The sequence below is a fragment of the Apteryx mantelli genome, chromosome 14 (assembly GCF_036417845.1).
Source record: "Apteryx mantelli isolate bAptMan1 chromosome 14, bAptMan1.hap1, whole genome shotgun sequence".
In the NCBI taxonomy this organism is placed as follows: Eukaryota; Metazoa; Chordata; class Aves; order Apterygiformes; family Apterygidae; genus Apteryx; species Apteryx mantelli.
The window spans coordinates 5,997,773-6,011,212 of NC_089991.1; the positions used below are offsets into that span (position 1 = coordinate 5,997,773).

Consider the following 13,440-nt stretch of genomic DNA (forward strand, 5'->3'; position numbering starts at 1 on the left):
TTTTTCAGACCTTACCAATAAATACTTACCATTGAAAGCATCAGACAAACAAGTTTCCAGGGACTCTGACTAACCGGCATTCAAAGAGCAATGCACACTGTTTAAATGTGAGAATTTGGGGACAAAGGTGACAAAAAAGCTAATTAGAATATAGATTGAATATCTTCAATCATGGTTCAGAATACTATTGCAAAGTTCTACGCAGCATGGTTAGGTAGGCTGAATCACTTACAATCCTTTTTTCTTGACTAACTTTTAAAGGAAGATAGTTAAAAACGTTTTAATTAACGTGTTTTCTGATATTGTTTAGCAAGCCCATGGTCTCATCTAAAGTTAGATGCTTAACCAGCCCTCTCTGCAAAAAGATAGGGTACAGTTTAAAAAAGAAAAAAAAACAAACTTCAAAAATGAAAATTACTTTTATTTTTCATTTTGATATCCATGATTAAGACTACAACTGTTCAACAAGATAAACATGACAGTTATACAAAACATATGTAAATATTTACAGACTTAACTGTACAAAATAATTTAAAGTTTACAAAAGTTTCATGCAATCTGTTGACTGACACAGTCTAGGTAATCTCCTTGGAGAAGCATAAAAGATCTCTGAATTTACTTCTTTAACGGTTCAAAAAAAGGATGCTGCAAGGCTTCATCAAGAGTAATTCTTTTGGCTGGATCATACTCCAACATTCTGCGAACAAGGTCAAACAGACTTTGATGATCTGTGTCTTGGCAATGCATGAACTCCTGGGGGGGAGGGGAGAGGAGGGGCCGGGGGGGAAAAAAGTAATTTAGAGAGATCTTTCAGAACTGCAAATTTAACTGAGAATAATAATGAAAATGTTCTCCCCTACCTTTAAAGGCTTACAGCGTCTCCTAACATATCGACCTGCAGAACTGTGCTCATCCCAGTCCAACTGGTCATGATGAAAATAGTGCTTTCTGCATGACAAGAGAAATAATTTAAAAATAGCGTCAGTATTTGAACTGGGTGGGTGTTTTTCTAAGACGTTCTGAAGAATCATAAGTGTTCTTAAACATCCCTCTGCATGTGAGATCTAACTTCTCTTTTGCTAACTTTTATTCAGAGAAACCTGTTGCTTTTATATTACCATTGTCGCACTATTTACAAAACAGATCCTTCAGTACTCCAATCAACAAAGAAGCCATTTAAAAATATATTTTCAAATTATTAACATTTAAAGAGATGGATTCTTTACAAAGGTGTTCCAAGAGAACAACTTGGCCTCATCTACTAGTAACAAAAGACAGAATGTCAGTCTACTGGCTTTTAAAGTATTTCTTATAATACCTGCAGAGTTTAAAAAAATGATTTGCAACTATGTAACAAAATCAGATATTCCCAAATGTCTTTAAGAAGAATATAGCAAATACATGAAAATACCAGTGCAATTAAAGTTCTAACAAATCCACAACTTGGCATCACATTAACTCTGCTACGTAAGTAGTGTTTTTCAATACTAGCTCATCCTATTCCAAGCATAGCTATCTAACTCTCCCGTTGTTTCTCAAAAAAGCATTAAGAATCTGTTGCAGTTAACTGTGGCCAACTCTAAATGCATTACCCAATCCAGAATTATTAGAACTTATGCTTTACTATAACTTGAGTTACAGGATTACCCAGATCAGCTGGCAACAAGACAACTTATTTCAGAAAGAGAATGGGCCATTAAATCTTGCATGCTCTGGATTTGGGGCATTTGGGGGTTAGGGAAGAATGCTGTGCTGATTGCTTCTCCTTACATTGCAAATGGGAAACTTTTGCTGCATGTATTATCTTTGAGGAAAAGAAACAGATCACTGCAGCCCATGGGGGGGGGATATGAAGGAACGGTGGAAGAGGCTGGGAGCTGTACTAGTAAGAGCAGGGCCCTCTTCTTCCTCTCACTATAAATCTTCTGATGACAATAGGTTGTTTATTCCCGCAGTTTAGGGAACGAGAGATATCTACTGCTGTTCTGGTGACCATACAGACTCAGCTTTACACGAGCATGTTCATATTCAGTTACTGTTCAGGAAGCTGACTTTTGGCTGCTGCTAACTCAAACTACAACCAAAGATAGAGGACTCTCTTCGACTATTTATTTCAGCTAAATCTAACATAATTTCTTGCAACAGACTAACAGGTAACTGCAAAGCCTCGAAGTCCATTTGTTGACTTTTAGCAGCTCACAACGAACAACAGAAACTTTAAAGTTCCTCAAATCACTCTTTTATAATAGGAAAAATATTAGGCAACCTATTCTTCCTATAATGGGCTTACCTGGATTTCTTGATCATGTGAGCTGGCAGAGGCCCTAATATTCTTTCCATCATTGCCAAATGTTCTTTACTATCATGCGTCTGTTGGGAAAAAAGCAATGCACTTTTCACATTTTTCTACTCTCAGCCACTTGGTAACAACCCTATTTACAAATGAGATGTTCTCCAGAGCATCACCACAGTGTCATTATACATTACCACATTAAATTATTAAAAACAGACCATGCAATGCAGCTTGTTATACTATACTTTCCATGGTTACGATGGCCCCTGCAAAGCAGAGTTTATAAACCAAGTTTTACACATGCATATTTTATTATTCTAATTTGAAGAGCATCTTCAAACTCTAGACAGGCTTCATTGTTCAAAAAGCTAAAACAGATGATCTTGAGTAGTCTGAAGTAGATGTATAAGACATCACATTTTCATATATGAGTGCTGTCTACAACCTCTTCTATATAATACTTAAAGCTCTCTAAAGTTATGCCTTTTGCACTAACAGTCAAGTAGATGTCATTAAAAGATAAAAGTCTGTAACAAAAAGGTTCAATTCAGCTTTATGCACATACCTGAAATACTGTAAATCCCAAATAATACTCAATTAGAATACAACCAATACTCCAAACATCGCAAGGTTGTGACCATCCCAGTGCTGTAAAACATGCAAAGAGTATGTTTTACTTTTTAATACATTCTGAACACAAGTAATCCACAAAAGATATGGCAAGTTTCCATCCATTTACTGATATGTGTTTTTCCCTGCACACCTCTCCCCAAAACTTGAAAAATATAAGGGAATGTGTTTGGACTTTTGTTTTTAAAATACTTCTTTTATTGTAAAATACAGGGAAAAAGTTGGTTTACTCTCAAGAAATTTAACAACGTTATCTGTGAGAGATAGTAGCTGAGAAATTAGAATCATGTGCAACTACTCCAGTTTATGAAACAGGAAGACATCTGAATGAGTTGTAATTAACTGTCAGAAGGTTTTAAAGTCTTTACTCACCTAAAATAACCTCAGGAGCTCTATAATGTCTTGTAGACACTAATGTGCTGTGATGTTCATCATCAAAAGTTGCACTTCCAAAATCAACAACTTTGATATCTGTGTTTTTTAAAGTGCGTTCATCCCGCTTCTGTAAGAGAATCCAAATGCTCTTTGTTAATATTTTTAAACGCATGCTCAGGTAAAAGCTATTCATCACATTATCAGTTTAAAATATCTTCAAAATACCAGTTCACATAGTCATGTTAAAAATCAAACCCACATAAAAAAACCCTACTCCTTCCCAATACATTAATCCCCATTCAGTCCATTCTTTAAGAAAAAGGAGGAGCTAATAACAAGGCAATTTAATCTGAACATTTAGAAATAGCCGAATATCTAAAGACTCTGCCCACAGTAACAGAACTCTTCTTCTCTTTTGTTAATATTAACTCAACTTCAGAATTAGCGATCTCTGCCTGGATTTTGGCTATTCACTGGTACGTACAATCATTTATACCATTTTAGTCCTAGAATAAAAAAAACAAAGAAGAATCTTATGCATAAGTTAAAGGCAGTGAAGTCGACACTGCTCTTCTGTTTCCAGGAAGTTTTTATACTTTGAAAAAAGAGCAGCAATATAAAAAGAAATCTGTATTTCTCCTAGTTCTAGAAGTGATTTGTGCAGACAAGTACTCATCCTAACATTGTGTTCTAGGGTTTTCTTAGATTTAAGAAGATGCTGCTGCTCAACAATGTTCCTATTCCAGGCCTGTGCCAATTATAACACTGCCCAGCAATCAACATTACACATTGATGACAAAAACCCAGCAAGGACACTCGTCTTTGCCACCAAGCCAAAAACTGCCAAACTGACAGGCACTTCAGACTTCCTTAGAAACACGGTAATTGGATATGAAGTAAGATCTGTCATCCTTCCCAAAACAAAAAGATTCTTTTAAGAAAGGGATTGAAAGAGCTTCTTTAAGAAATACGAAACAAGAAAAAGCTGGCTAAATTCAAAGCTGTTAACACAAAGTCCCCTAAGAATGCTGAATTTCATTAAACAGCAAAGGCCTTAGCTGTTATCAGACGAAACAGTTTAGTTTGAATCAGAGCAACATTACCAGCTTAGCAGAAAACTAGTGCATCTCAAAGAGCACAAAGGATCTAAAAAAACATAACCCCATTTATCATTTGACTTTTCACACGTGGCAAAATTTTTTTTTTTAAGTTCAAATGAAGACAAAAAATGTCCAAAGAGGGTTGGAAAGAAAAATGCAAACTTACCATTTTAGCATTGTACTTCACTATGTAATCAGACTCCACAAACAAGATATTTTCCGGCTTTAAATCTGTATGAGTGAGTTTATTATGGTGTAAAACTACGAGGAAAAAAAAACAGCAATTCATAAATAATTGATTAATTTCCTTAAAAAAAAAAGGAACATACTTGATAAAAGCACTGAGAATTACTTACAATTTATAGACTGGCAAATTTGATAAGCCATATTTCTAATGTCATTAATATGAAATGGCAGAAAGCTGTTTTCCTTAATAAAATCATAAGTACTAAGTCCCAGCAGCTCAAAAACAATGCAAACATGGCCATGATGATCAAACCATTCCAGCATCTGGACACAGCGGCTTAAAAATAAAAATAGTACATATAAATACATGAAAATTCAACCTGTTGAATAATTATCTTTTGCCAAAAGCTTAGTATGTTGACTGTTCTACTTTTATACTTACAAAGTGCTGCTTGGGTCCATGGTGTTTAAGTGTTCCAATACCTGTATTTCTGAACGGGCTGCTTCCCGGTATCTACCAACATTTTTCACAATTTTAACTGCTACATGCATTCCTCTCCTTTAAAATAAAGTAAAACACCACAGACTGTATCATTTTCTTGTCAAGTATCTACAGTTCCAAAGTATCCTGATTTTAATAAAAGGAACACAAGAAAAAATAGATAGTAGAGAATCACAAGTTTTATTTAGGGAATTTGACTTAATCCCATTTTAAAGGAAGGATCAGTATTACATGTTTTGGGGTTTTTGTTTTTGTTTTTTAATTCTGGTTAAGATCAAATACCCCATCATATATTCTATGTTAACTACCTCTCAGGCAGTCTTCTTATGTCATCTAAGAAAGAATAAACATCAGGAATCCATCTGCAAGATGATTCTAAAAAACTATCAGAGTTCTCATTCAAGAAAAGTACTGCAAAAATTTTGACAACTTTTCTGCAACTTCCTGGCTTTGTTCTGGCTCTTATTTCTCCAATGGAATCAGTGGAAATAATTAAATAATTTCAGAAGTTTAGAGTTTGAGTATTTCATACTAGTGAAAACTAACGGACCTGCACTTAGTATGTTTTATAACATACTAAGTGCAAGGAAATGAAACTTCGAATGGAACACACATACACATAGCTCATCCTGCCACATTCACTTGTGGACAATTAAAATTTGTCTCTGCAAAACTGTTTAGATTCTAATGACTTAAGAATCATGTCTGCCTTCAGGACATGATCTCAAGCTCCTGAACAGACCTAACTAGTGAAATGACAGAACGAACACACCAAAGGCAGAGGGAAAAAATAAACTACAACCATGTCACAGAACTGCAGATACAAAACATATGGTTAAAATGACTTTAATCTGCAGTTTTGCTGTTTAAGTGTCCTTGTATACACAGATGTGGTGGAAATATGTTCATTTTTCTCCCCTACACCAAACAAGCCATCACATTAAAGTCACCACTCCATCAAAAAGGCATAACTGGATTACCGTGCATTCAGAAAAGGTTGAAAGGATAAATCTGATTATGGAGACTAAGGAAAGAAGTTTACAGCTCAATCAGTTCCAAGCAGTTGCTTTAATGAAGAACCAAGATTACTTTCTCAGTATCTCACTGCGTCATCTTCTAGAAGTCAGTCTCTTAATTCAATTCTGTATTCTTTACATACCTTCAGATTTTCTAGTTACAGCAACAGTAGTTGTAGAAGCAACAGAAAAAGCGGACTGATACATCAGAAAGGAACACATAATTCTCCCCCTTTATATAAGGGCAGATGAAATCCATTTGGCAATTACTAGTTTGTATCATGAGGTTATACAGCTTTATAGAAAAAAAATATGTATTTATAAAATGGGTTATTTTTGAAAGAAAACTCTTTTTAAGCAGATGTTTCCCAAGACAAATGTGGCTGGAGGAAGTTTACTCCGGTAAGGACAGATTCTTAAAAACCTCAGAGAAAAACAAAATAAAAATATTTCTCTATAAAGCATCTTGTATAAAGTCAGTACTATGCAAGGGCCTTTCTCAGAGCAATACAAGAAACAAAATATTTATAATATTGAAAGATATGACTGAAGAACCTTAAAAATCATCAGGGAGTCTCACAAACAGATGTGATATCTGAAACTCCTTAAAAATGCTCATCTAGAAGTAAGCTTACAAGGTAGCTCTCATATCTAAAAACCACTTCTTTCTTAAATATATTTTAACATTTCATTTGACCTCAACTTACTATCAAAGAAAAATTTCTCAGCTAAATGAAGTGCATTTTGTCATGACATGCACTTAAAAAGGTAATTGATACTTACATATCATGATCTATGCACTCCACTACTTTTCCAAAAGCTCCTTCTCCTAAAGTTGCAACAATTTCATCTAAAAAGAACAAACATAAGTCAGAATTATATAACTACTCAAACAAGAATAAGTAATATTAATGTAGATTTAAAAATGTGCCATTACAAAAACATAATTACTTTAAATCTCAGCATTTGAATGTGTTATTTTATTGGACAGGTGTCATGAAAACAGTTAGCTACAAAACTATCTCTTGTTCTAATCTCAAGACTCAAGTTCATTTACTATTTGGAACTTTTTGAACACAGTATTTAAATTCTACAGAAAAGAAGATATGCAAAAAAACAAAAAAGCACAAAAAAACAAAACAAAAAGAGCAATGAAGATTTCTTTAGCCCCCCTCCTCTGACATACTATTCTAAACAGATTTTTTGCTGAAAAGTTTTTAAAAAGTGTTGAAAAGTGTTCTATACATCTTGCTCTTAGAACGTCTCCACTTTCACAGATCAGGTGACCCTCCTCATCATCCTCTACACTCCTGGATCTTTTCCTTCGGTGACTCTTCTGGAATCGGCACCAAGATCGTCCAGCCAATCAATATATCAGAGTGAATTCAGGGCAGAATACGCAATTCATTCAGCGGGGAGATATTCAGGCATTCAGTTACGCACCAGGCCACGAACAGTTGGCAGGAGCAATTTCAAATTCAGTCCCCAGAAATTCACAGGGCACAGTTTATGTTACAGAAGAAAAACATGGCAAGGAACAGATTTTCAGATAAATACTTAAAGTGATAAGGCAACAGAAAAAAACAACACAATTTTGTCTCTCAAACAGTGGCTTAATTGAAGACAGATTAAGACTGCAAAGTCACTACTTTTAATACTTTGCTATCAAATAGCAAAAAACAATATTTATTTATATATCTAAGCTTACAGTCAGGTGAAATGCTTATATTTTTTAAATATATACTTTTTGTCATCTAAATATAAAAAACTATCAAGCAATTTTACTTTCCTCATGTTTAGAGAAACGAGACAAGAAAAATTACTCTAAAGTCCTTGATCTGCAATGTATAATCTAATACAACATTCTGTTTCTATTGCAGAAAGAGTGACATAAAACACCTGGAGTTGAAGATTTATCAGTGGGCATGAAGCCAATAATGAAAAATTCAGACAGCATGCCTCGAAAGAGGGCAGACAGCAAGCTTATCCCATCCTTAGTAAGACATTAGCTGCCATTAGTAAGGCACATGGCTTAAAAGCTGGAATCAGGCGTAGAACTGTGCAGCTTGTTCTTATCAATTTACAGACATGCATGTTTCATACTGCCAATTAAGTATACATTAAAAAGGCACATTACTTCAAACATTTTTTAGTAACGGGATGGATGGCATCTCACAGTCTACCTGAAAAACAGACATTTCACTACGCTGTAAAACTAAAGTGATAACTGCATTGTGAAACAGTCACCTGTCTTCATTTTTGAAATACATCTTTCAGGAGAATGCCAGTGATATAATTATGGGCCACCGACATTCCCAGGGTGCAATAAGTACTGATGATAAACCCCCCAACACTGATCCAAAGTCTCAACTAAGAACATATTCATATGCTCACAAATGGATTCAACTACAAATCCTTTATTAATAAATTTCCCCAAAGTACTGTGATCAGGACTTGAAGTTCTAGCACTCACTTAAGAAGTCTATTACCACTAATTCATTAATAATAAAGTTAAAAATTACTCATACCGAATGTGATTGGTGACTGGAGCAATGATGTCTCTTATGCTTCCTTTTATGACTACTTTTCCTGCTCCGACCAGAGGATTTGCTATAGTGATGATGGTGACTCTTTTCATAGTCTCTGTGATAATGCCTGTGGTCATAAACTTCACAGAAGTCATTTCTGTATTCCTCAACATATCTCCGGTCATGATGGTCTCTTTCATTTATGGCTCTATCGTCCAAATAATGACTGCAAATATATTTTAAGTGAATGTTCTCCACTTTAAAAACTTGAGGTTCCAACAAGATAAGTGACTTGAGCTGAGTTACTGAGTTATATAGTATCTGTCTTTACATCAAGAATGTTTTGTAACTGACTCCCTCCCCAAAAGTGGAGCTTCTCATGTTACTTTATTAGGAAGCTAATGAGATTGTCAGTCTCAAATACATAGCCATCCACATGAACAATACATAATCCATCCACAGTTTGCACAAAAAATAGAAATTCAGGCTCAAAATGGAGAAATACTTCCTAGAACATACTGAACAAGTCAATCACAATTTCTAAAGAAGTCACAGGATAAAGTGCTCTCAATACAGCAATAATCCCCTTCTATTCTTTCAAAGCTCACAGCATTAACAAAAGGAAAAAAAAAAAAAACACCACCAACATCCGGAGAGCCTGAGAGAAGTTAACATTGTTCTTAATGCTCTGCATTAAACACAGTAAAAAACAGAGAGAGTATCTGGATCAAGGATCTTTTGCCCAGAAAAAAACCCTTAAGAAAGCTGCAGAGGCAAAAAGCCTCCATATTGCTGCACACCTACCCTGTCCAGCATTTTATAAGCATGAATATGAACTCTTAAAAGAATTCCACAGGATCCTCTTCTCAAGGGAAAAACATAGAAAAACACATCCTTCCAGGGAAAGCAGTGTGGGAGAAAAAGCAAATCATCTCCAAATTAATAAGAGAAATCTAATTCATACTTACCATTGTATTAAATGATTAAACAAACCTTCTCTTCCCCTCCTTTTGCTCAATTTAAGAAAAATAGGTGAAAATGCGTATTTTTTACTTGAAATTTAATACTGAACGTATTCAACACCAGTATGTAACTGACAACAATGACAACATTTACAGTTTCTATTAAAGCATTTCAATTTAATGGCTTACATACTGTGTCAACAAAACCAACTACCTCTTAAGCTTGTCTTAAGTGAGCCAAACCTCAAGGAATTACCAACTTTGGGCACTTAAAAATTGTTTTTCTGAAAATGTATTTATTTTAAACATAGTTAGAAGTATTATTGCTACTCAATTCAGACTCTTATACCTTTCTGAAAAGTGATGTGGTTTATAGTGCTTGCTTTCTTGTCCACTGCTGTGGGACCTTTTCCTGCGTTTATGGCTGCTACTGTGCTTGCTCTGATCCCAGCTTTTTCTATCATCCCATTCAGGACAATGAGTTCGTTTAGAATGCCGCATCTGTTATTAGGAAAAAAAAAAAAAAAGAGAGAGAGAGAGAGCAAGAGAAAGAAAAGCATTACACTGCACTTGTAGCTGTGAGTCAAATATTATAGTTTGGTTAAATATGACAAAACTAGAAAATAGTTCTTTTTCCCCTGCTTCCCCCCCTCTATTTTTTTTTTTTGTCTTGCGCAAGTAGACATAGCTTTCTCATCCTAACACAGTAACATTTTAATCTTGATTTGCATTTTGTAACATAGGCTAACTCATCTTCACTTAATAGCTTCCAACATGTAATTAAAGTCTATTTTAAATAAACATTTAAGTGACTAACCAGATTTCAACAGAAAACTGATGGAGAGAGACCTTAACCTTCAAACATTACCTCCAAAAGAATCTAAAGATTTAGTCCTTCATACTATATCGTACATAAATTACTACATGAAAGTCATATATCCTCAATCAGCCTAAAACTTAAGTGCTCACACAAATTTATATACATATCACTGCTAAACAGCCAGATTTTTTTAAATTATGTCAACAATCACAAAATGAACCCTGAAAAATTAATACACAACTCCACAATATGATGAGCCAACTTGCAGATTTTGAACCCTATTAGCATGCAAATATCTGAGTATTTTACAATTCAGCTGATTTGCCAGAGACAAAACCCACCAGCTTCTGTTGCTGGATGCTATATGCAGGAATTCTGAGTTCAAACGGGTACATGCATAACTGAAAAACAAGGAAAGTAAAGCATAGCTGTAGAATTAAGAGTAGTTCAAAACCCATCATATACTTTTACTCTTCTTAAACAGAGATATTAAAAAATAAGCTTACATATCTATTTCAGTACATTGTTTCTGAAGAACGAGCAAAAACTAGACAAGACAAAGCTTCCACAGTAATCACTGACATCAAGAAGAGAAGTTTAGGAGCAGACAGCACTAAGAATTAGTGGTATTTCAGTCTGTAAATTGACACACAACATCACTGATTACCTCTACACCAGCTGGAGGCATTAACAAGCAAAGTTTTACAACATGTAAATGGCAAATACTTTGACAAAAGAAGTTTTCAGACACTTCTGTAAAGTTTGTGGCAAACTAGTAGTTAAAAAAAAAAAAAAAAAAAACACTGTACCAACTCCCTTTCCAGAAATCTGTTTTCAAAATACAAACACTACGCAAAAACAGTGACTGGTATGCCCTTTGAATCGATCAGGATCCAGGTCTCACAAAGATCTTACTTCTTATACATTACTAAGAAATGAAAACACTCATATATCTAAGGACAAACAAAAATGCCCAAAGAATCAAAACTAAGAACAGTTAGCATTTATTTACATGCCTGCATTTCTTATCTTCTCTTTTTCCCCAACTCCAAAGCCATTTTTCTCTATTTTCAACCTATGTAACTCAAATTATGAAACACACTCAGGTTTCAGTCATTCTTCCTCTGGGATAAAGGTGGGGGGGGGTGTTGTTTTTGTTTTTTGGGGGGTTTTTTGCTATTCAGTTATAGGTGAATTGAGAATTTTAATTATGACTCCATTTTCTCCCTGTTTGGCTACACAACAGACTGTGATTAGGCTCTACAGTGAACATATATCTAAATAAATCCACCATTAAAGTGTTCTTGGGGGGGAGGGCAGGTGTACTTGACACAGAAAACTTGAGCAAGGTTTAGTTGAAGACTATTGCTGCTTAGCTATGCTGAAGTCCATATGGAGATACTAGAATTTAGACAGAAGATGGAAGCTCTGTCCCTAAAGGAGCCAATTAAAAGCAAACAAGCAGGTTATTTCTAGACTCAGTCTGCGCAAGGCCCAAACTGGCCATAAACCATTTTACAGGAGGCGCCACCTTAAGATTTTTGACTGTTACGCACTCCCTTTAAATTCATGCACTGAAGCACTTCAGCTCCACTTACGTAACCGGCAGCTGACATGAACATATGCATTCCTATAGAGCGTGGGGTCCTAACCCCTATCACAGGGTGTTTTCACTCCCCCGTTCTGCCATAAGGATTCTCAAGCGGGGGCCAGGGGCCTTTTCTAAAGGATCAGTACACAGAGCACTTGGAAAAGGCCACAAATGTCTTGCCATGATCTGCCTACACGGCAATTTCTAGATCTCCTCGAAAACTTGGCAGGCTGTACGACTTGGAGAAGGCCAAAAGCCATTATTCAGTTCAGATGGCCAAAGTCCACAGGGCTGTTCCGCCCCGACCTCAGCGTTTATGGAGCAGAACTGCAGGTGCAGATCTAACAGAAGACATCCGCTGCCCCAACCCAGGGCCGCGAAGCCCCCTTCCCCGCCGGTTTTCCCTGTGGGCGGCCTCAGGAACCAGCAGGGGGGGAGGGACTCGGCTTCGTCGCCCCCTGGGCAGGCGCCAGACAACTCCGCGCAGGCCGGGCTGAATAACCGAGCCGCGCGGCCTCCACCCCCCAAAACGCCTACCGCCCACCGGGCCCCAGCTCGGCCTGCCCGGCCCCCACGGGCGGCTCCCCAGCGGCCCTCCCCGTCACAGGAAAGCCTCCCCGCCGAACACTGTAGTGAAGATCCCTCCTCGCACCTTAACCCCTCCGCAGTCAACCCCCCCGCAGGGCTCTTCTCCCTGCCCGGGCCGCGGAGGCGGCTCCAGCAACCCCTGGTCAGCCCAAGCTTTGCTCCCCCTCGGCTTCTCCCTCTGCTTCAGCCCCCTGAAAACGCAAGGGAGAGAGGAGGGGGGAGGTAAAAGGGGGAAAAGAAAAGAGCCCAAGGAGGAAGACCGCCTCTGTCACTCACTTACAGCTGAGAAAAAAGGCGAGCGAGCCTGTGTCCACCCTGCGCACACAAACAAAATGGCGGCCGCTACTCAGCGCTGAGGAACCTCTTCCTCCCTCCCTCCCTCTCCTGGCCGTCGTGCGAAGTGACGTCACACACACGGCGCGGCCGCGGAACGGGGGAGGGGGCGGCCGGAGACCGCCCCCTAGCGGCGGTTGGCCGGGGCTGAGAGGAGAAAGCCGTAGCCCCGCCCCTTAGGGGAGGAGCAGGAAGTTCTCCAGTCCCGCCCCCTCCGGGAGAGCGGGAAAGCCGCGAGGGGGGCGGGGCCCGCCTGAGGGAGGAGGGGCCCGCCCGGTGGCGGTGGGAGGCGGGGGGGAGGGGTGGCGCTGCGCAATGGCGCCGCCTGCCGCGGCGCGGCGCTCCCCGCAGCCCGTGCGGCTCCCACCCTCTGCCCACCGGCCCCCGCAGGCCTCGGGGGAGCCTCCCGCGGGCCCCCGCCGGGGGGAGGCGCTTTGGAGGGGCGGCCCTGTGGGCTGAGGCCCCCAAGTGGGGCTGGGGTTCAAGCAGCGGGTCCTGGGTTGAGCGTGGAGGGCC

The 13,440-nt window shown here is 38.4% G+C and overlaps 1 protein-coding gene across 3 annotated transcripts; it reads right to left on the reverse strand.

The window, feature by feature from the left end:
* Positions 1 to 420: 420 nt before the first annotated feature.
* Positions 421 to 12,971, reverse strand: CLK4 (CDC like kinase 4). Of its 3 annotated transcripts, none has more exons than XM_067305169.1 (14): positions 12,872 to 12,971; positions 10,754 to 10,813; positions 9,942 to 10,093; positions 8,631 to 8,856; positions 7,348 to 7,438; positions 6,886 to 6,952; positions 5,027 to 5,143; positions 4,755 to 4,921; positions 4,565 to 4,659; positions 3,296 to 3,425; positions 2,859 to 2,941; positions 2,291 to 2,370; positions 861 to 948; positions 421 to 753 (listed from the first exon to the last, which is right to left on the reverse strand). In XM_067305169.1, the coding sequence occupies exons 2-14, from the start codon at positions 10,805 to 10,807 to the stop codon at positions 616 to 618; spliced, it is 1,488 nt and encodes a 495-aa protein (XP_067161270.1). In that variant the 5' UTR covers positions 10,808 to 10,813; positions 12,872 to 12,971; the 3' UTR covers positions 421 to 615. The 3 variants fall into 3 exon arrangements, with proteins under 3 accessions (XP_067161270.1, XP_067161271.1, XP_067161272.1); XM_067305170.1 differs by having other exon boundaries at positions 12,868 to 12,970; XM_067305171.1 differs by lacking the exons at positions 7,348 to 7,438; positions 8,631 to 8,856; positions 12,872 to 12,971.
* Between the last annotated feature and the right edge of the window lie 469 nt (positions 12,972 to 13,440).